Consider the following 25,813-nt stretch of genomic DNA (forward strand, 5'->3'; position numbering starts at 1 on the left):
GGTAGGTACTTATTAACACAAGTCACATACATTTATAATTATGTATATTTAAATAAATAAAAATATAATATATTTCATCGATAATCATTTATTTGACACAATATTGTTTGGTTCGGGGCGCTATTGCTTATTTGATGGATGCACTTGCCCAATAATCAAATGCTCATTGATAATAATATTATGTACATTGGAATGTCGATAACGGCTGTTCTGTGATCCAAATTAAGTTACATTCAACACCTTGGGCATCGCAGTGATATTACATGAAAATGCATATTCATACCGCTGGCTTATAAACAAACCGACGATCGTGCACAATAATACATACTTGATATTTATGTATACTGTATAGGTATATTATGTATATATCGTTACAGGCTACAGTGTTACAAAATCGTCATACAACTCGGCGTTACGTGATCATCATTTCACCAAAGTTTTCCTCGGATTTCCCAAACCTACGACTGCACATAATATCTTCTAATATTTAGATACCTACTAAATAATAATTATTTATAATTAAATACTTGTATCTGCTGCAGAACCTGCTATTGTTACCGGTTGAATGTGTCTTTTTTTGTTTACATTTATTGTTTCTAAAATGCAAAATGGTGTAAAAATAATGACTAAACCGGAATCGTATAGTTAACATTTTCCGGAGGTTGAATCCTTTCCATCAGACATACATTCCGTTGGTACTTACTTTAGGTTCATGTATATACAAGAAGAGTAGGTAGTTCATGTAGTTACTTACATTTATAATTATGTGTAATAAGTAATAATATGTGCACATACCTACTTGATATGTATATATGTAACAAGTTTATCTTGTTACAGTGTTACACTAAAAACCATCATAAAGCGTGGTGTTACGTGATAATTATAGTTCACCAAAGTTTTCCCCAGGTTTCCCAAACCAGATACGACTTCACGTGTTCTAATATTTGAATGGGTACTATAAATAACAATTATTCATAATTTAATATGGACTTGTGTCTGCTGTGGTACATATATAGTTACGGATTGTGTGTGTGTGTATTTTTTTTTAATTATTAATTTTTGTTTTTTAAATGCATTGTGATGTAAAAATGAATAAACCGGAATCGTGTCGTCTGCATTTCCCGAACGTTGAATCCTTCACATCAGAGACATTGATCCGTAGGCATTTACCTGTAATTATAATAATATGGCTAGGTTTACCTTTATAATAAAAGAATATACATTGTTTGTGGGTGTATGGAATTTATTGTATTTTATTATATTGTATTAAAAGTGTGCTGTGCGTAATACGATTTTTCAGGTCATAAAAACCCCGGGAAATAGAATAACATGTTAAAAATAGTCAGTACTGCCACCCAAATGTGTTTGAGAGTATTGTTTTGATTATGCTCTTTTTTTACTCCGACTCGTTTCCTGTGAATTCAATCGCTATTAGGTATAGGTATTACACCGTGTACCAGAATGCAAGAATACGTATGGAGTCATTTCAAGAATCTGCGCGAAGCCTTTATACTTCTCCAAATTGACAATATCTGACACGTTGTTTGATTCGCACACTAATTTGTTGCGATGAATACTTGGTATTTTCTGTTTAGCCTCGTCTAAAGTTCTAAAAACACCTCCAGAAACGATCATCATTCGCATCAATAATAATGTATTAAAAGCTTTGTGAAATACAATCATATTTTCAAGTTTGTCTTTGTATTTGATTACCGAGACAAGATATAATATAGGTAATACAATATAATATGATATAATATAATATAATAATAGTAATATCGTGGAGTTGGTAATAATGTGTTTACGATACATTATTATGATATTTCAAGAATAATAAATATTATGATATTGCATGTTGAACATACACCCTTGTCAAGATACCACTCTTTGCGTTAAGTTTAATGTTTTAACAACATTTTTTTTTCATTTCTTTTTACAGTTGGTATATTTTAAAATTGCTATCAACAAATAAAATCAATTATTTCTCAAATTACAATATTTAGTCGACGATTTGTACCTAATAATAGTGTTGTAGTAGTTATAGATAATTATTTTTAATGATGCTAAATTCCATATAAAATAATTCTTTCGATTCCTTTACTTATTTTATTGCGTCTCGTGTAATTTTGTACTCTTGTATCTTTTTTGTAAAGTGTTCTATTGTATTTCTTCCATATAAACACCTTTCTTTTTTCAACTGTTTTATATTTTATTTTGTATTATTTTGTACTTGAGTAATATAATAGTAATAAGTATCTGTAAAAAGTTCAAACAATATCGGCATAAAATGACAAAATGTACTTACTTTAAACTATTGAATTTGTTTGAAGTACATAACTTTATTATAAAAAAACTAAAAAGCTGCAGTTTAGTGGAACAATGTCCATAAATTTTCTGTAAAAACTTACCTAAGAGTCTGTTTTGTTTGAACTTAATTCTGTTTCTTGCCATTTGATTGTTTGAAAAATATTTAACAACTGATTGTTCTTAAAAGAACATAATATGTGACTGGACATTTTGTAGACGTTTCAATTGTTTTCATACAAATACATCAGTTTAAATTGTTGAATCGATAAATTCAACTTTAAAAATTAAATTTGTTAAGATCGAGTGTTTTTATATTTGTAATTAAAAAAAAAAAAGTTTGTGTAGTATTTAATAATATTTTTATTAGTTACATTTCAATTTATAATTTTGTTAATAAGTGTTAATTAAAATAGTTACCTATCTTTATAATTTAAGAACATTTTTTTTACTCGGGTTTAATATATCGACGTAAATATGCCCCATTAAGAGTAGGTATTTACTATTAAGTAGGTACGTTTAATTATTTAAAATTTTATTTTATTAAAATATAACAAACTATTTTTTTTGTTTTAAAGAACATTTCAATAATAATTATCATATAATTATAAATGTTTCTGATTTGAAGTAAAAAATACTTGTTTAAATATACTTGACGCGAGCATTGTTCTATAGGTTTATGTAATTTAACCTTTAAAACTAATTAATCAATACAATTATGTGACTTTAATTTTTATATTAACTACATAGCAATTTTCTTTTTTGGTTTTAGTGTAAGAATTGTAACATTTTTTATAAGTTGGGTTAAATAGCAATATCTATATCTATATATCCGACTAACCACTACTACCCACGCCATGAATTACTATTATTGAATAGTTTCTTTAATCAAGCCAACCAAGCCATTGTATGTATCCCTCCATCTATTGTGCTTACTGTAAAATATTTTATACAGATTGTACAAATTAAATAAATATGAAAAATAAAAAATAGCAATAACGATGGGGTTTTTTTTTAAAAAGATACTATGAATTTTAATTTGCATCCTTAACTGTTGAGATTTTTTGATTGTGCGTCTATAGGTCATATACATTACACAGAAGATACTAACGATATTTTTGTAGTATATATTTGTCTGAATTTAATTTTTAACTTTTATTTGTAAATATTATATTAACTATCTTCACTTTAAAAATAATAGTTGTAGTAAAATACCTAAATAGGTTTGCAATAGATTTAATAAAGTATTTAATAAATGAGCGTTCACTATTGTATTACCTACTAAAATGTCCGTTCTCAATCGTATTTTATCGGTCCATACGAACCGTTTATAATGGGATTATCCCTGATTTCAGTTGTTGTCTCGAAAATGTTTCAACAGAACTCTTTTTGTTATACAAGTACCTACATATTGCTATTTCTTTATTTTATTTTAATTTAATAAAATAGAAAAATACGGGTCAGAAAATATTTTTATTTTTTAGCGAATATTAACAATTTTTAACTGACGATAATATAGGTACTCTCTTAAATTATATAATATGAAAATCTGTTTTAACATTAAATAGCTTATATTATTTTCCATAATATGTCTGTGAACAACATTTCAGAAAGGTTCGCATCATATATATGTAATTAATAATTATACTGACTTTCGTGTATGAACTGTGTTTAAAACAAAATATTTGATTTTGGAACTAAGCTTAACTGAGATTTTAAAAATGTATACCTATTATAATGTTTTATAATTAAAAAAAATAAATATATTTATGTTATAATTACACAATACCTATTCGTCATTTTGGCTTATCGCCTGCATGTAACTTTGATTTATTTCCATTCAGCTACTTAACGCGTCTAGTGTTCATAGAATTTGCATTTAAATTATACTTGAAATATGCTTAAGTCGAAATGGTTAAAAAAAAATGTGTACCCAGTGCTTTTTTTTTTTCTATGGTATGTGATGAAAACAAATACCTGACAATACGAGATAAAAAATTGAGTAAATTGTTTTGTGTCTAATCGTGTTCAACGTGCGGTATACATTTTCATCCATCACTATATACAATACACAGATATATACGAGATCAATACAAGTGTGTGGTATAAAAAAATACCCTATCGAGTGAAATGGATATTATTTTATTATAGCACCACGTGGAATGGAATATGAATTCGTACGGAATCTAAAGCGTATAATATAATATATTTATTTGTATTATATATATATATATATAAACACCGTGGACCTTATATATCTATGTATAGATTTCTCGGTGGAAGGCAGCTCGTTATTATACAATTTTGTATCGTTCCCACAGAGAATCGGACGCGACTGTTAACTTAATCCCATGACCGTCGGACTCATCGACGCCGTAAACGGTGGTTTGTACCTATATACTTACGGGATGGCTTATAATGTGTCTACGGGGTTGACCCGCACAACATCATTGTATGTAGGATTCGCAGGACGCACGTGCATAAAAGTTTAAATTCATATCTATATCTAGGTATCGGGAGAAGTCGATGCTTGGGGTTAGTCTATAATATTTAAAAAATGCATCAATAATTCTAGTATGGTGGTTGATTCTTGACAATACATTTAGAAATATATTGGTGCTTAGAAGTTAATAATAGTTATATTAATAAAAATGATTGTCTAATAACATGGGTGTGCTTGTGTTATCAATTTATCTTTATAATTATTGTTTGTTTATTCCATTAAAATTAAAATGCCAACGCTGTAATCAATATATAAGGCGTATCTATAATTCTTTAAAATAATATTATTAATAATTACTTAGGTACCTATTAAATAATTTATTCTACTGTGTTTGGTAGGTACTTAAATATTGTACTATAGTAAGACAAACTAGACAGAGTTATTCAATAAATTTATTTGACATTTATAAAATTGTATTCAAAAAAACTTAAATAGTGCCCCATTGCAATGTCATCTTAAATAATGTCTGTTCCCGCAAAAGGTGTTTTGACTCTTGAAGTATAGACGTATTTGAGTTTAGCGTCCTCTTGTCCTTTTAAGAGTTTTCTACCCATGTATTTGTTGTTTCCGTCTTACAAACGTAGGACATATCAAATTTTAGTTCAGAAAAACCAATTTTGTATTCCAACTTTATATAATATATTAGAGCGGTTTGGCGTATTATTAAACGTATAGGTAAAGACATTACCTGGGCATTATCTAAAGCGCCCGAATTTTTTTCCGATATCATAATTTTTAAGCGAAATATTAGCATTTTTAATTTGTGATATTTTACATACTCATATGCACTGCTTGTTTCGAAATAACTAGAAATATAACACAAAATTGGTTTTGCGCTGAAGTCAAATATGATATACCTACTAATATATTTTGCGTTTGGAAGACGGAAACGACACATATGCATGGGTAGCGTCCTTTAAATAGGTACCTATAGTCGTCTTGCCCCGCTCTCTCCTACCTATAGAATATATATATGTGTGTATGAACGGGTTTCACCAGGTTTTCGAAACGTTTCTGTTGCAAACATGATATTAGTGTGTGCCGTGAAGAGACTGCAGCCGCCGATCAGATCCGTAGCCCACCGAAAGGGATCTGAGATATTTGTGTCCAAACTGGTGATTTCGGGTGACGATTGTGCGGGGTGTGGTTACCGTGGTTAGGATAAGGAATGAGATGGGTATGGAGGGGTGGCGTGACTTCGCGAGCGAACCGGCCGGGTTAATTTATTTCCCGGGTCCGCCGCCGTGCAGGGGCTGAAAGTGTGTGTCGTTCGTGAATCACGGCAGCCGGCCGAACGACCGACCTACCCCTAAAACTGGATAGCGCAAGTCGGCGCTTAATTACGGCGGCAAAACGAATGCCGCGTCACCCGCGCGCATGGTGTCGTCGAAAACGTGCGGTGCGGTAAACGTCCGCTGCCCGAGCGCCTTTCTCGAACGATTTTATCCCGTTATGTTATTAGCTATGGCCCCGGCGTTCGCTTCTCGACCTTTGTGCACGGACACGGAACGAGAAACTGCGTATACATGTAAATAAGTACCTATTTAATAATATGTATACAGTGTATACGTAGCTATAGGCACGATGACGGACGTTCGGGCGGCTATAAGGCTATATGTATAGAGTCGTATATGGGCTTTAAATGGCCTCTCAACTGCACCTCCCGAACGTGAATAATATATACATATATACTGCAAGTGGTCCGTGGTCCGCCGACGGTTTTCTACTTTTAATCGAATTGAATAGGTTATACCTATATAATATTATGTATAGCTATGTATATATATATATTATACACCTCGCCCGAGAGAGGATAATGCGATTTATTGGATCTCGTTCGAAAATAATCGAATTAACTGCGGACCCGCCGCCGCCGTATTTCCGCGAAAACTACTCCCCACCCCACCTACCAATCAAAAGCCCGTTTGTACAGCATGATTTTGGTGGTGTTCAGTGGTGGAGTAGGGGGAGGAGTGTGGCAGTCACGGCACCCTGCTGTCGTCGACTGACAATTTTCCGCCGCTGACGGACAGCGAACGGTTTAGTCCGTTTTGATCAAAGACTTTGACGGTGTCTCCTTCCCACCCATATATTCTGACCTTTCTATAGGTACTTACACGCGGCGCGTGTCGAATTTTCAATTATTTTTCCTTGAGCCGCCGTGTCGCAAACAATTTTTTGGCGAACATTTCAATATACGCTGTTCGAGAGGAATCACACACATGTTATTATTATTGCCCACCGATTTTCCACCCTAGCCGAAGCCAAACCATATAATAATATTGTCGTTGGTATTAGTTTTGTTTGTGTAAGATTTAAATGCCCAAGTATGCTGTCTGAAGTGTGCGCATGTAACATGCGTTAAAAATGTATGTTCCATGCTAAAACTGTGTATAATATAATCTATAGTAAATTTTGTTTTTTTAAATTTAATATTCAATTAAAAAAAAATGTTTATCTCATAGTACCGGAATGTCCACTACAAAAAGTATTCTGTTTTTTTTTTTTCATTTCAAATTGTACATAATATGTGTTTCACGTATGTATACTTAATATGAGTAAGCGGATATCTATAATATAAAATAATAATAATTTAATTGTGCGATAATTGTCATTTCGCTATTTCAATTAGTCTTAACATTTAAAAGTTAGATATATTTTCAAGACGTTGTTTAAATTATAATTATTATTTCGATAAATTTGAATATTATAGAAACTGAATTGTATCCGGAATATATACATTGACTTTAAAATTAAGTCTCGTTACTATTCAATAAAATCATGTGTTCTTTAATGTTGAGCCTTGTTAATTTTGAATAAATTATTCATAAGTTAAAAATGTTTTAAACTGATACATCTTGAATGTATTTAAAATAAATTTGTAAATTGAATGTCTGCTTGTCTGTATTCCACAAATCATTATATATTCTCAATTTATCTACCTGTATAAATTCATTTTTAAATAATGAATCGAATTTTGTCAATTTAAATTAATCTTGCTGGCCAGTTTTTGGCCTGATGTTTTAAACATTCTGTTTGAAGTACGGACAAATGATAATATTAAAATCATATTTAAAGAGCTTTTACATGTTATACAATTAATATGAATAATAGTACCTTTATTAGCATATTATGTTCACTTAAATTTGATTGTTTTTAATTATATTTATTGAGTTACATGGAGTAGGCTCATTTTTGATATATATGTATATATTAACATAAGTATTAATAATTTTTGCTTTTAAAATTTGGAAGGGAATGAATTTTGAAACCTTATATTATAGTTTCTAAGGGAGTACCCAATTTATCAGTTTATCATATAAACAAATTAATTATTAATTAAGTTAACGCCAAACAGCTTTAAAAATAATACTAATGCGATAATGTGACTATGTTTTATGGTAAGGAAAATTGATAATGCACCTAATTGAAGTCTCATAAATGATTTTGGTCGTTGGCTCTGTATTAATATTTAAAAAACTAGGATTATACCCATGGATTAAATTTTTCTTAAAACACCATCGGTCATAATTTTGATAACCTACCTGTCATATTATTATGCCTTGAACCTGGGTGATCCATTTCAATCGAAACAATAAGCGCTGTATGTTCCTTAAACTTTTTTTTGTCTAATTTTATCATCAATCATGTAATTATGCTTTTCGATTACACATATTATATGGATGTCGACAAATTGGTCACACTTATAGTTCTGAATTCTGTATATGTATTTAGAAATTAGAATTATTATATCGAGTAGATATGAAATTTAGTTCACCTATTTAAAATATTGTTCCCGGTATACCAAACGTCTGAATTCAGATTTATGCGGTTAAGATGCTGTATCATTTTGTATAAAACTTTTACGCGTCTTTAAATTAAAGCTACCTAGTATTCGTTTTTCAAATGAACATAGTTATAATAAAAAACAAAACAAATTAAGTTATGTGTACAATACCTATTACTTAAACAACCCAATAACTAACGATTTTAAGGTATGGATAATTTTTGAAATAATCATGAAAATAAAAGCTCAAATGCCCAACAGGTCTGGAAGAGATATTTTCTAAAATCTAATGACAGGAGGCAGAAGTAAAAAATGGTCTCAACAATAATATGCAAATTGCGTGTCTTGTTGATACATGAATATTCTGTTTTTCTTCGCGATTTATCGTAGTGAAACGTATTTGTTATTGGAATATTATGTCAACAGCTATTATATTATACATTTATCATCGTTATTCGTATACAACTGAAATAATAATTAGGGAATATAAAATATGTACTTTAACGGGAGAGTTGAAAAATAATACAACAATAACGGAATGCAACAATTTAACGAAAACAAAATCATATCATAAGTAATATAAATTATTATAACTATATAATTCATATCACTTTTTTCTTACACAGTTGACACTTTTAAATCACGTTTTTTTTCCACGTTGTTATTGCTTTTATCTAATGCTCAGTATTATCTTTGTGTACAAGATAAACGTAATTACCATTTTGTACACCCAGTTAACCGTTCAAGTATGAACTGTCGCGACGCGTCGTGTCGTACATGTACTTAATATATTATCAATAAAGGTGTGTGTGACATTTTATATACATTCTCCTCACTCGTGTATAGCGTTTCATGCTTAAAGGTAAACTAATTTCATCTATCGTTCATTTACAATTTTACATAGTAATTACTCAATTATTTTGTGTTACGTTTCCGTGTTTTGTACAAGTCGATGTATTATGTACACTGCACAGTCTGAATGCAATAGTAATATAACAGTAGATAATATTTTAAAACGAATAACTGTGTAGGTACGATTATATATTATATATTTTTATTATTTTTTATTTTATTTATTAAAGCCTCGGCGTCAAAGGCCATTGGCTACAACAGATTTATAAAGGCATATATTATTATTATATATTATTATTATTATTATGTATATATTATTAAACAGTTATATTAATATTGTGTATACAATCCAAAATGAGTAATAACTAATAACTAATACATTTCCATGTGTACTTACCTTATATTACTATGTGCAGCAGTGAATTGAATTATTTTTAATAATTCATTTTTACTTAGGTAGTGAATTTTTTGTATGGAAGGATAGAGTGGTCAAGGACTTGAGGGAACTTGGAATAGAGGATGGGGGAGAACTGGCAAGAGACCAAGATAGGTGGAGGCAAGTGGTTGTTGCGGCAATGGGCCTGAATGGCCTGTAAACGCCTAAGAAGAAGAAGAAGTGAATTTTTTGTAGGTTTATTTTCATAATTATTCTGTAATTATTATTTTTGTGCATCATTATCCTGTCATGGATATCCATGATGGTTATTATTTAATTATTCTAGTTGGTTTGAAAAGTGGTACATTTTTTCTGATTTTCCAGAACGATATATGACTTTAATGAAAATATTCGTTATAGTTTTTATCTAAAAAAAATAACGTATTAATTATTAATGCAGCTATTCAATGTCTTAAGACAATAGTTATCTATTAATGAGTCATTATTTATAATTGGCTATTCAGTTTCATTATTAACCTTGTTTAGGTAAAATAACATTATTAATTTTAAATTATTGAACACTTTATTTCTTTAAATAAGTTGCTGCAGTCGCAAAGTAAATAGGTTTAATAAAAACGTTTCCTAATGTCTCATATTATGCATAAGGTTAAATTTCAAAATTTTTTCAAATTCTTATTTGAATATTCTTTATATTAAATATCGTATATGAAATGCATTGTCCTAAAAAGGATTTTCTGAAAAGTGTTTCCGTGTTTTCTTTTCATTTTACTGTAACATTTAGACGTCAGTTTTTTTTTTTAAATTTTTCATTGTCTGGTTTTTTTATGTGACGTCAATCGTTCCAGGTCATTTGATACGTATGCGTATACTACGAGTTCTTAGAATAATATATATTTACAGATTTATTTTCATCCACCAGCTAAATGTTTAATTCCTAAAACTTGGTTGGATTTTACAATGTGATTGCTTCGTATTGTGTTTAATAAAATTTTAATATCACATACACGAAACAGTCAGGTAAACATAATCCTATCGCACTAAGAAATGTATGTACGATTGTCAATTTGTTTTGTTTCGTTTGGCGAAGTTATCTATTGTAATCACTGAACTGTATTCAGTAATATATAATATTATATTCAGTTATAATGTTAAATAATAGTATATTGAAGGTCACCAGTGATTTTTACTATGTGGTTTTAGTAAAAATTGAAATGTGTGATCGTCGAAGAAGTTTTTCTCTTCCTTCGTTTTAATACGTCTTCCATTATCGCGTGTAAAGTGTAAAATCGGTAAAAGTGTGTAGGTACTTATTTATTGGATTTGTGTTCCTAACCTTGATATTTAGCGAGAACACATACAATATAATTTATTAAAATTGTTGCTGCTTAACTATTGTAGCTTATTGTGTTGTTAATTAAATTTAACAGCCATGCTAATAATGGTGGTGGATAATGCTTAACATGATGTAAGTGTAAACCCGTGTAAAATGAATTGTTACCTATATAATATTATGTTATACCATTACGTTCCATCAAATAGTGGCTGATTTGTCAATATTGCAGTGTCTCAACGTTATCAACCTACGCATTACGTTTGGAAATAAATGCATGCTATTCCTGGGTGTTCAAGACACGATCCATACGTGTTTAGGTTTTCCAAAAATAAGTTTGGCTCGTGTATTATTTTATATAGGTATATAGTTGCGTTTATCTAAATTCAATAAAAAAGCAATTTATAGATTTGTACGGTTGGAGCCCTGATCAAAATAATAATATAATAATAGTTAAAGCCTTTTAGATTTTTTTACATCTGTGTTTTCTTTAGTCAGATAACTCGTACACTATAGTACTATATATACATACACAATCATTTTTTTATTCTCCCCAATTTTAAACTTAAATTTTCTATAGCTCTTATAATAAACCTTCAGTGCCTATAGTTATTTAATCCTCGATTATCGTGTTTCGTATATAGGTAGCGACTATGAAATGTTTGATTTACCTTTTCTGCTTATAGCAAAATAAATACTCATATTTCTGTATCGTTATGGATAGGACTTTCATTTGAACGTATTTCAGTACATTTATTATGAAATGCGGTCATAATCAATTAAGTAGATCACAAAAGTACGTAAAATCATAAATTTAGTTAAATCTTCCTAATTCCTAATGGGTACATTACTTAAAAAATAAAAATAGAGTACGGTCATTCTATAACTGACTGCGCTTTCTTCGTTCGATCTTAACCTAAAAATATTTAAAAGTACCTACCAAGCTATTTCTGTATAAACTACAGCTAAGACCCATTTCGTCTTACTGCATTTAACTCTGGGCTCAGCCAAAATGTCCATTACCAACAGTTTTTAAAGATTTCAATCCAAATCCCTTCACTTCATATCAAAAGCTCTATTCTACGTTTAAATACTCATCGCTCAGATTTAAAAACATCCTATGCAACTAAACTAGCAAAGTTTTGTTGTAAGTGGTCCAATAACAAACAGTGTTTGAATTGGGAAAAACATTATAGAAGAGGGATGCAAAGTGTAAATAATAATGATAGTACCTGGGCATTTAAAAGTCTTATTGATTAGTATAATATAATCAGAAAGGGCACGCATTAATATTTTCTAAAAAGAAGAGAAACTCCGTCCTCTTGCGCCCCTCCCCCTTATTGCAAGCATTACTAACAATGGACTAACTCACCACCCCAACCCCAACCCCATCACCCAACTGTTATCTGAAACTACTTCAGGGAATCCCAAAAGAAAGCTGCATAGACAGTGGTGTGGTTACCCACTTATCTAAAAAAAAATAGATCACTATTAGCTATAATAATACCTATTATTACTAATTTTTCATGAAGAAATAAGTACCTCCATTTTTTAGGCCTTTATATTATTTTCAAATTGGTTAGGTTACACCTTGGCTCTGTAACAGATGGCTTAACAAGAATTTTGTTCAAAAAAATATTATATTCAAACATTGTTGCCTTGGACAATCAGATTTACTAAATTATATGAATTAAGCACACGCCACAAAAATAAATGCACTTCAGTTAGATACATATAATATACTTATACGTATATATATAGATGGAAACTATTTATTTTAATAATGATTTATAAATATTTTCCCGACAAATATAGTCAGTTTTGGTAATGAATTGTATAATATATACATATTTGCCTTTTTTTAAAAAAATGTAAAAGTTGCGGTTTTAGCATTGCGTTATAATAAAACTCGTATACCTAAATTAAATTGGAATTCCATAGACTATTGGTGCAAATAAATGGGAGAAAAATAACCACTGCACTGTCTGCACTTTACATTACACATTTCTGACATTGATTTCTGGTTTTTATTTATATTTTCTCTTCACCCCACCTTAATCAAGCCACCCGCCGGAAAACAATAGCTAAAAAAAAATCTAGTCCATACTAATTAAAAATTGGAATGTCGAGAGTCGCAGAAAACATTCAGTTAGTATTCTGCCGTCCTTGCTGCCACTCTCGGTTGAGTAGAGCTTGATAAAAGGGCACTGGACTGTAAAAAATACCCTACCAAATTGCATCAGAGCTCTATTTTTATTTATATTTTTCATTATAGTGCCACCACTTGTGACTGTGATGCTGTTGGCGTTACATAAAAAAAAAATTGCTTAAAAATGTTTCAATTACCTCTTCATATGTACTTATATTTTTTAAATTAAACAAAAATCTATATACCTACCTACTGCAAAATGTTATATTTAGTCTTTTTGTTATATATTATAATAATTTATAAAGTTTTGATTAGAAAAATAAAAATCATTTTAATGCATTTAAGTCAATGATTATTTTAATTTAATCTTTTCGTTTATATGTAATTAAAATAGGTATATCTGTTGTCATGGTTTGTAAATTTTAGTTTATTTGTCGTTACAAGCTAATCACCATCATCAGGCATATCAACTCTTAGTACTAACTGACGATATAATTAACTGGCCAATGAATAATGTTTCATTTGAAACTTAAGTCGCTCTTATCTTGGATACTTATACCGCGACCGTTAATTGTTGGTTCCGATGTGCTTATACTGCAACGCGACACGTTTACACAAAGTTTAGCTTTGGTAAAATGTAGTAATTTAAGATATTTGGCTCCGTTTTCAGAGTTTATACTAAAGAATACGATAGTAATAATATAATTATTGATTAGGAATTACAGGTATTGTCATTTAAAATTACTTTGAGATAATGTAATAACGATACCGTATATAATTTGAGGTATTATTTGGTTGAAATCATAATATATAACCTTTTATTCTGTTTCAGTATAATGAAAAAGTCGGCTCTTAGTAATTATTTTTTTTAGTTTATTCGATCTCACTAGACAGACAATATAATATATTATAATAAGCTCGTCAAGCTGAAATAAAAGTATAAAACATATATTTTACTTGTCATTGTTATTATTTTCGTATTACACAATATTTCCACGCGACCGACGCACACTCGGAATTGTTTTGTGGATTTTCCGGCCATCTATATACCTATGTGCGTCGATAAAAGAGAGAGTGTGCTCGCATTAACCAACGTGCCACTTCACACGAATTACTACCAATACCTTAATGAACGTTCATTGTGTGCATCGTATACACGCCCGACGGTATCTGATGACAAAGCCAATCAACGTGCGATTCATTCGCACTAGTTGTTTTCTATACGATCGTCGTGTACATATTGCACCCCACCTCCCCCGGTGTAGGTCAAATATTATGTATGGCTCCCGTCGTCCTTTGAACATTTCGCAGCGCGCGTTAACTGCTGCAGGCCGAAAGTTTGTATGATATTAATATGTAAAGGCATTACTTATATAATAATAATATGCATAATATTATATATTGAGCTGTGCATTTTGACGTGTCGCAGAAGATTGTGAAAGTATCGATCTCCTTGGCTGACTTGTTAAAATATATTTATTAACAGGGCTGCGCAGTGGGTCGCGTACGGTTATTATTTAATCAAAATAGTTTAGATGTTCAAGGAAAACGGGAAAATATGAAAATATAGGTAACCCTCGAAAAAAAAAACGTATCCACAAAATTGTTTTTATTGAAAACAGAAACTTCATTATATAGGCGTATGCCATTAAAAGCACAACGGTTAAAAATACCGTTTCTTGCATAATTTATTAATGTCCGTAAGATGATTTACATTCGTACGTTCCTGCAGAAATCGAACGCTGCAGACATCGTGCATGCTTTTCATCATTTATCTGGGAATCGTGACTGAAGTTAACTTCTATTTGAATGTGGATTTTCTAGTCTCGTTAATAATGTTAAAAGACCGTGCGTGGTGTATCTATACACTCTGTTTGTGAGAAAACTCCACAAGAGAATATCGCAGATCGTTTAGTCAGGTGATTTTTGGGGGGAACGACTGGCCATCGTCTTACGGATATTAATCCCAATGTTAGGTTCGTAAGGCCGAAAGAAAAAAAAGAAAAAAAAAGTAATGATCACAGTAATCTTTAAGTCCATACAATGAAGAGCTGTAACATGAAGTTACCCGTATTATACGATGTGGGTACCTTTTATTGACCTTTTTCACTTTTCTAGATTAAATATTCGAGTATTCGGGATACTATACATATACCTCTACAGTTACACAATCGACTTCAATTACTTACATTATTTGTATGTTAGATTCTGAGCCGAGCGATGAATGTATTGACTTTACAATGATATCTTTTTTTTAAATTTTTTTTTTGTGTCTGCAGAAGCTTTTACTAATAGAAAACATGCATATCTGATCATAAAATTTGATGGAGGTTTTACACAAAATTAGATTTTTATTGGTATGTTTGAGAGGTCAAGTTTGAAAATTCTCAACACTTCAAAACAATCGGGAGGAAAACTGAAACAAAAAAAATTGAATATTTGTCACTATTTTAAAAATAATCGATCGGTAACTTTGGTTATCAAAAAGTTAGAGTCTTCGCACAGAACCATTTTTCATCGTATACAAAGATTTATCATTGAATTAAAATGTAATATTCATCCATTACAGTGCCTACAATATTGCTTAAAGTTATCAATGAGACAATGACAAGGTACACCTGAGTGATTACCCACTTTCCCTCATTTGTACTTGTTCTTACTTTAATAAGCCTATAGCATATTATATTTGTGCTTAATTAATAAATAGTGTTGCTGAAGTATAAATAATAATTTATAACAGAAAAATACATCGAAGAAAAACTTAAGAAGGAAATTCCAGCGACATAATTATATATTATTAGATTCATGCCTACAAAATACAGTGTAAGGTTACGATATACCTACATTTATACAACGTAATTTTGAAAAAAAAAATTAATAAAAATTTGTTTGCTTATAAATATGCAATTAAACGAATTCCTGAAATGATGACTATAATTTTCAAAGGTTAACAAGGTTGTTAAGAATTTAGAAACTATCATAAATTGAAATATTAATTTCATGTAACATTTTAAATAAATTACTAAGAATCTTCACGGTAATAAATACGATCACAAGGGAATTGTATTAACTTCGGAAGTTATTTATGTAACAAAAACACTAACGAATAGGGTATAACTTTACGTTGGTACCTTACGGTATAACAATCTTACTACCTAATAATAGTAGTTACTACGGCGTATTTTTTTTTTCGTAAATTAAGTAATTTCTTGAGTTCCATAACGATACGGTTCGTCCGTAGACCATATTTAATTATTTACCTATGTATTATATACACAATATATTGTATTTATACATAGGATTATCGGCTTATATAACATAAAATGTCGATAATTTATCGTATTGCCGTTTTGGGATATGTTAATAGTTTGATTCGGTCATAACCATAATTAATGTATTTTAGGTTAAGGCCTTTTAAATGATGAGTCTTTCATGATAAATTACTGTTTTATATAAATTAAATATGAATAATTGTTGATTTGTACAATAATATGGTAATTTACTAATGAATTTAAATTTAATATAACCGCATTAAAGTTACTTACTCAGTAACGAGGTACTACTATACAACAGAGCGAATTCTCCGGTTTTTAAGTTTGATCGTATCCGTTTAATTTTTATTATTGGTAGTGCGTGCTTTTCTTTAGGTATACCAATATTATTATATTCCCTAACCTTTTAAGCAATTTACTTGTTTGTTAATTCCAATATAACTCGTTAAATAAGTTATCCATTCACATTAAAGTCTAATACCGATTGTCAGTGGTCAAAAATATCTTGTGAAAATAAATAGCATAATTTATTAAATATTCATTAAAACGTATTATTCAATGTGACTTTAGTATAACGTGACCGGCTTGATTTAATATATTATGCGTATAATATTATTTGTATTGATTTTAAATTGACACATTTTACACTTAATATAAATTAATAATAATAAAAAATTCAAATTTTAAATCAGACAATCATTAAGAGTAACGTATAAAAACAAAATATCTGTGTAATGTATATAACGTACTATTTCAACAAATAAATGTCATATAACATTATCTTAAGATTGTTGAAGTTGCATTACAGTTTGCATATTAATTTTAAGTCCTTGCTCGCATCGTTTAATTAAAATTGTGTAGCTTATCTAAATAATCCAAACACAACATTTCATAGTTGCATACCATATTATGTTTTAGTTTTTAATGAATTAATTCAATATGCGTATGACTACTGAATACTGATTATGATAATTCATTATTTTTATACATCTTTACCGTGATGCATTCTGGTGCATGTTGAATTGAATATCTTAAAGGAGAAACTGATTAATTGGTAAATTGTAAATACACATATTTAACTATAATCGTCTTAGGGATGTAGGGGCTTACCGAAGAGGATTTTATTGAGGGGCCTAATAGTTGGTAATTTGGTCAACCCTAAAAATTGATCCAGGACAACTTGTTTTTGTTATTTTTTTAAAGCCATATTATCATCATTAGGCTGTTAAAATGCATTTATTATGTAAGTAAATAAATTCATGTCGTAATACTTATTATCAAAAAAATACTTATTAGCGGTAATTAGGTATAAAAAAAGGTGGACAAGAGGGAATCGGACTGCTATACAGTTGAAGGTGTCTAAGTAATTTACTATAATAAAAGGGTCGCGATCGACTGGTCGATCTTCAGAAGAATATTCAGAGATAGTATTAAAAATTAATTATACCAATATCCGTTGTTCACGCGCGTAATCATAAGGATTAGGACTTAACACACTTTGACGCTTTATATACAAAGAAAAGTTTTTATTAGTGAAGAAAAACACAATTTTCCTATGGATAAATAATAAAAGAAAATTATTATGATGCATTTAAATAAATGCAAAATAATATACCTAAAAAAATAGTGATCGATCAACAGTTATTTAAAATTGTTCATATACCCCACTTCCCAGACAGCAATTTTTTGTTTAATAATATTATTATAACATTATAATCACGAATAATAGTAATAATAATAATAAGAATAATAATAATAATAATAGTATAACGTTATTATAATACTATTATAATATTATTGTTACAAAATGCTGTCTGGGTTGTTTGAAAAGGTTGCTCCTGTAAAGAATATGTTAAATTAGAATGATTTTGAAAAGTTTTGTGAACACTTAAACTTCAAATACTTCTAGAAAAAATTGTATGCGTACTTATTATAATACATATTTTTTATAATTCCTAAATTGTCTTCAAAGTGGAAAATATCGACTAGCGTGTATATCACACAATATTTTATTTTAATTGGTACCTAGGTATTCATGAGAAACTTCGTAATCAATTTTTAAACGTTTTGATCAAGTAAAGCAATTTTTACCGACATTTATAGAAAAAGAAATAATTGAAAATTGTCATGTATCCATAAATAGTTCAAAAAGAGTCAAAATATTTTTAAAATTTTACCTTAGATGAAAATTGATCATATAAATATTTGGTAAAAGTATCTAGTATTTAAGGTCATTCGTTTGTGATTTACAACAAAAAAAAAAAAAAACAAAATTTGTCTACAATTGGTTTTGTATAAAAATTCACGTTTTTTTTTCATATTCCTTTGTCCGCTGGCCAGTATAGAGAATAATTGTACATGATAAATTAATTTTTATAGGAGACACTAAGACAACTTAGTTTGATTGGCTAGTATACTTAATAATATTGGAATTTTTAATTCCCCTCACGGCCTCGCCCTCAACTTTTAATCAACATCACTATCACAATGTTTTCAAATAAACTTGCCATTAGGTACAGGTATTCAGTTTTTCATAAATGGCCAACTGAAAAATTAATAAAAAAAAATTATTGAAGGGGGTATTACGACCATCCTTCCCCCTAGGTTCGACCCTGTAGGGATGTAATGTATTTATTTGATCACTATCGCGATAATCAGTATGACAGTACAAATCGTTTTTTTTTTTGGTAAATTATTAGTCCAGTATGATTTTTACCAGTTTGTTTGTCGCTGATTTTTTTAACTCATTCCATGCTGCATGGTTGGTAGGATATGGCGTTTTTTTAACAAATAGCTTTTTACACCTAATATTATTAGGATTAATTGACTTTATTTTAATTAATGTCAAATATACACATTACCGTGTTTATATTGTAATTGTATACAAAGTGATAATTTTATCATTTTCTAACAGTTGCAGGTCGTTATTTAACAGAAAATTGTAATCCTCAAGTACTTAATTAATCAATAGATGATAACAATTTTAATTTATATGGTATGAAACGATTATATGCAAAAAACCAGATAAGATAACGATAAAAATATTATATAATCATGATTATAATGCATTACATATTTTATCTAATATTTTAATTTATCATATTTGAAATTCATATTGTTAAACATATTGTATACATTTTTGTTAGATAAGCAAAGGTTTTTTTTTAAATTGAATGTTCAGATTTTGATGGTTGAATTTACTGAATGTTCGATAAGTTTAAAACTTTTTCATGATGCTTTGAACTCTAGAATGTGTGTAATGAATTCAGTCATGGTTACATCAGTCGCCGTTGAATGGAAATTAGCCAAAAATCAATAAATATACAGTTTCCAGCTGAATCGTAAAATGTTTAAGTTTATTAGAATTGAAAATAGGTTTTTGTAATGTGTATATATGTCTATTGCATACTCCTTCGCTATCTGTTAAATTAACTGCCGCCAACTTTTTGAAACTATAAAGATATACACACTACATTGCTATAGTGAATTTAATTAAATAGTATTTGTTGAGATAACTTTCAAACTCTTTGAATTACGAATTTCCATCGTAACGTAAATAATGCTTTGATTGTAAACACCGTTTATATTATAAGAATAATATTGATGATGTTTTATTCATATAATTAATAAATTCCAATTTGCTATTTTATTACATGGGATCATTTAATTTTTTTTTATAACTATATTGTTCGTGTTATAGGATCCTATACTTTATGTTCTGTTTTCTGACTACTGAGCGTTTATCTGAATAAATATATGCATAAATGTCTAAGTACAATCCCTTCGAAAAATCTTCCGTGTCAAATACAGAAAAGAAGAGATAACATTAATAATATAAATATACTAATTAATCTATTTAATTATAATACAATAGCGCTTAAAATGTATTTGTATATTATTCAAATGTTGGTATATACCTGGTACACAAATTAAAATTTTCTATATACATTTTTGAAATAATTTAAAAAAGAAATACATGTTTGATTGATATAACAATTATTTTTTTAATCCATAATACATACTGTGTTGTTTTTAATATGTTTGAACATTGAATTAGTATGATACTTACATTTACGATATACACTATCAAAGTTAATTATGAATTATTATCCTGATTAGATATTATATAACATGTTTGGTCATTAATCAAAATTAGAATTTATGCAATGTGGAGGTGGAATTATTATTAAACTGTTCTAGACAAATGTTCATACATTATTATTATTTATTATATTGATGATATTATTTAACATTTAGTGGTTAATATAGTTTGTGGTTATTGAGTTATTCCGTATGTTATTATAATAATTATTAGTTACTACTAATAAATAATTTATGTAAAAACCATACTATGGTTTCTTTAAAAAAAATCCATATCCTCTAAAATGTAGGTACCTACTATCTATATAACGATACGCATTGTTCAATTTATCAGTTTAATTATGTTAATCTGTTGAAAATGTTTTATGTTAAAGTATATTATGTCAAATTTATAAAAAAAGTTTAAAAATTGTTAATATACTTTTAATCTCAAAACTTTCAGTACGCTTGGTAATATCTACTACGCTATTTTAAATTTGAAAATGTAGGGGTTCATTGTAATAAACTATATTCGTTTGTAATTTATATTGTACCATTGAACATAAAAAACATGACATAACATGTATTAGTTCAATCGATTTCTCAGTGGGTACACTTCGCCCTCTGTAAATATTTAATTAACTTTTTTATGCTGACGATGCTATTTCTAAAAGACTGGAAAATTACCTCAACGTCACACCTCTATATCTTGTCTTCTTTTTATATATGTGCAAATGTATTCAAAACTAACCGAGAGTATGATTTAATTTTGTTACAGTTGGTTGGCGGCGAATTCGACATGGAATTAAACTTTATCATACAAGACGCGCAAAACATCCGACATATGTTAGAACTTTTAGACCATTGTCCTCCGAACTTACAGGTAAGTTTAGTGATTTCCTTTATTCCTCTAGGTTTTGTAAGTTTTCTGTTCATGATGTTTGATTGTGTCTAAAATATTTATTGTAAACATACTGAAAAAAAATCGATTCTATAATATATATAATATATATTTATACATACGCTTTTATACGTTGTTAGTATATCTGGATTGAAAGTTCTCTTGCACAATATACACTTTATGGTATGAAATAATATAAAGAAATTGTTGAATACTTATATTTAATAAGTGCATTAAATTAAATAACATTTACTTTGGTTATTATAAACAACAATTAGCTGTCAGGAGAGTGAAAATATTTTAGTACCTAGGTTATATAAATACAATAATACGTTAATTTGATATTTTAATATTGTTTCGGACGTTCAATGATTGTACCACCAACCACCACCCTCCACTGTTACGAATAAGATGCAATTGATTTTACGCTGGTATATAGTATATACATATATATTATATAATGATTAGTATTAAGTACAAAAGACGATTTATCATCTTGTTTTATTTATTTAATAATTGTACAGTAATTTTTTTCACTTATTTACCAAAAATGTATTCATATTTTGTTTAACGTGAACGAAATATAATTTCAAATTATGTTTAACGATATAGGCACTAACTACATATAATCCTATAGTGTATTATAAATTGTATAGGTACGTATATTTTAAAACATTGAAATTCAAAATTTTATATCTTATGTATTTAAAATTATATGCTACCTAGTTTAGTATGGTATCAGTCCGTGTATTTTTTCGAATAGCGTTAACAAATATTGTTAAGTAATTTTATAAGTGGTGCTTAAAATTCAAACTGATTAATCACAATAAATTAATAAATCACACAGAATTCGGACTTAAATAATCGCTTTTAGAAATTTTTTAGTACTCTAACCGTGGGAAACGCACGTGTTAGTATCCAATATGAGCTTTTAAAATATACTCTGCTTTTGTGATTCAGTAAGTAGCTTTCTATGTATTTTAATTTTTCGTTTCAATTATTTGAAAGTAATTAAGGGAGGAATGACTTATAAATTTTAAATTTGTGCTTACAAATACTTAAAAATTGTCAACGATATTTTGGCACGGTCAAAATCTTTGAAATGCTAAAACGGCCAAGTTTCGTGGAAGTTAGCCGTGATTTACGCTTTTGAGGATAATTGAACATATGTACTTACAAATTACCAAATTGTGCTTACTAAGACTTACAGATGCCTTACAATTTTTTGATAAAATTTAGAGTCAACATTTTCACATTGTGCGGCCAAATTCACGGACCTTTGCTAACACCATTTTTTTTAAAGTTTTATTTTCCTAAAGTTATAAATTTTCCTATAGATGATATGTTGATTAGCTCTACTCCTTAACAATGTATCTTCTGGTCTGATTGTCTACCGGGTGTGTGGAGATCAGTCAAGCGATTACTGAACATTTCGACGCCCCCAACGAAAAAGGACGTAACTCACTTTTACAATTTTTTTTTTTTTTTTTTCAAAGTGGTTTTACTGGTGTTACTGGATTTCCGACAAAAATGGTAGTAACTCAATCTTATTGTTCACAACATCTTTGTTTGATTAAATACAACAATCAGCATCGCCGGACAACCAAAAAAACAGTAACACCACATTGAAAAAAAAAAAAAATCGTAAAAGTGAGTTACGTCCTTCTTCGTCGGGGGCGTCGATTTGTGTTCCCTCTTTTTAAATTATCTTTAATGTGTCTTATATTCTATACTCTATCAATCCAGTACTAAAATTAGGAAATTTCTTAGGGCCAGTTGTACAGTCTACGGTTAAACTACGATTAAACTTAATTAGCTGATAACAGATATTTAACCGTGCAAATTCGGACGATTAAACTCTGGTTAACTTTAATCAGAGATGGTACAACTGGCCCTTAAAGTTGAATACTAATCGACCAATAGCAATTACCTCTCACTTTGACAAGCTTTTTAAGCCACTTGTACTGGGGCTATCAAATATACTGTTAATCACATTTAATTTGATCAGTCTACAACTAAATTATGTGGGTAACCTAGTTTTCTGTAACTAATTCATAAATACTTTTCGGTGTCAAGGTCATGTTGATGTCATCTGTACTTATTTCTCTAAGGCCTCTGGACTTATGGGTCATTCCGTTTTTCTCAAAATAAGACTAGTTGTGTTTCGATGAACTATTATTTTTCATATCTGAATAATATCGTCGTCTCAGAATGAAAAGGTTCTAACGTAATTTTTGTAATTGTTCAGGAGAACGTTTTTAAGTTAGCCCATACCTATCATTCACGTATGAATTAGAACCTTTTCATTCTCTGTATCTCATTGAATAATCAACGGATCGATACGATTTCAGGATTGAATTATACAACAAAAAATATTTAATAATAATATGCAAAAAAACAATTTTTCAAAAAAATTGATTTAGAACCTTTTCATTCTGAGACGACGATATCCTGGTGGGTGAAGAAGCTGAGATATTTTCTGACGATATTAAATTATTTTTAATGATCCGTTTTCGTTAATACTGTGAGCTTCTATAGCTGAATTAAATCGTCTAATTGATTGAGAAAAAAACGCAAATTACAGCTTAATGTTGCTAAATACAAAGCTAAGTTCTTCTCACGCTGTCTTGATCAGTGATCACCCTAATTTCGCTTGTAATATTCATGGTATTACTGTTCCATGCGCCCTCATATTTCTGTTTGTGATCTTTGGTTTTGTATGTCCCACATTTTTAATCCTGGTTTTTACATAGAAGAGATTTTGTGTAACTCACTGAAAATAATTTGGGTCAAATTAAGGATTGCACATCAATTAAAACCATCTGCTTCTTTAAAATTTATTCCCAATGCCTATACTTGAGTATGGATCTTTACTTTAGGACCAGTTTGCTTCTTCTGGCAGTTTTATATCTGAACATGTTTAGAAAATGTTTTTTGTACTGGTTCCTTCATTATTTATATCCAATGCTCTCCCCATGACTAAAGTTCCAATCAGCCAAGTGCTTAGTTTATCTACTTGGAATGACCGCTGGTTCACGGCCAATCTTAAATTTTTCTCCAAACCCCAATGTAATACTATTGGTTCCTCTTCTTCACAAGCTAAAGTTAGTTTCAGAGTCCCTACTCATCCAACCATAATATTGCTCCCTTTCATATTCCTCTCTTTTATCTAACTATCTGCCCAATTCTTCGTTTATCTGTATATTGAGGTTTAACGACGTAGAGTCATATTGTTCTCTCCACTATCACACTTCGTCCCATATTTATACTTCTTTGTTGTTGTCCTTTACATAGATGTGTTTTTGAACTGGGCAAAATGTTATTTTGTCTATCCTATTTTTATTTACAGTAGATACTTACTTCAATTGTCCCTAGCATTCAATGCATTATAAAATTACTTTACCATAGGAAACTCTAAAAAACGGATTCATAGACAAATACTCCGTTAAATTATATCTATAATTCATTGTTTTTCTATGCAGCTGAAAAAACGTAACTGTTTACTTTTTATATTATTTTAAACATGTTATTGTTTAATAATATTGTATAAGCTATTTGCATCTGTATAAAAAAATTGTTACTATAGTTGGACATTTGCCTGTAATATTATTAAAATTCAATAAAATATGATTCTTACTATATGGTTCTTGAAATTCTAATAAAAATGTTGTTATTATGTAATTTGAAAATAGTTGTATTTCACTAGCATTGAATAAAGTTGGTTCATGGTTAGTTTTCAATTTAAAAAGGGTTTTTAAAAAAAATTAGCTAAGGGGATTTGATGCCGTATCTGTTTTCTGCCAAAATACTATACCCAACTATACTGTCTATCCTAGTCACCGGATATAACTTCTGAAAATATATTTGAATTCATCTTAAGTTTTTATTTAAAATTACTGCCACTTTCTTGAAATTGAACTCCTTAACCCTTCAAAATTAGATTTTTTCTTTAATTTTAAATATTAAGAATTTTAAAATTTTAAAATTTTAAAATTTCAATATTGAAATTAAAAAATGAAAGAAAGTCATTTTCAAGTAAATTTTATGACAAATTAAAATATTTTTTCAGAAGTGTTATCGGATATATAGCTAAGTTAATATGATTGGAAAAAAATTGATACTTGAAAAAAAAAAAAATAATAATTAATTATATTTGTTTAATGTGTTATTGACATAATATGCGTGTATGTGTGGGACCGCTCTGCTTTTTATTTTTACACACATTCACTCATACTAAT

The 25,813-nt window shown here is 29.2% G+C and overlaps 1 protein-coding gene across 5 annotated transcripts in view; it reads left to right on the plus strand.

Moving 5' to 3' along the window:
* Nucleotides 1-9,246: 9,246 nt before the first annotated feature.
* LOC100163425 (neurobeachin) overlaps nt 9,247-25,813 on the plus strand; it is a 171,270-nt gene continuing 154,703 nt past the window's right edge. For 2 of the 5 annotated variants that reach the window (XM_029487465.1, XM_029487467.1), the window contains exons 1-2: nt 9,248-9,456; nt 21,453-21,557. In XM_029487465.1, the coding sequence (XP_029343325.1) occupies nt 21,474-21,557 (84 nt within the window). In that variant the 5' untranslated portion in view covers nt 9,248-9,456; nt 21,453-21,473. Of the gene's footprint in view, nt 9,457-21,452; nt 21,558-25,813 lie in introns of all 5 variants that reach the window. The other 3 variants (XM_029487466.1, XM_029487468.1, XM_029487469.1) reach the window with 3 other exon arrangements.

This window comes from Acyrthosiphon pisum, chromosome A1 (assembly GCF_005508785.2).
Source record: "Acyrthosiphon pisum isolate AL4f chromosome A1, pea_aphid_22Mar2018_4r6ur, whole genome shotgun sequence".
In the NCBI taxonomy this organism is placed as follows: domain Eukaryota; kingdom Metazoa; phylum Arthropoda; class Insecta; order Hemiptera; family Aphididae; genus Acyrthosiphon; species Acyrthosiphon pisum.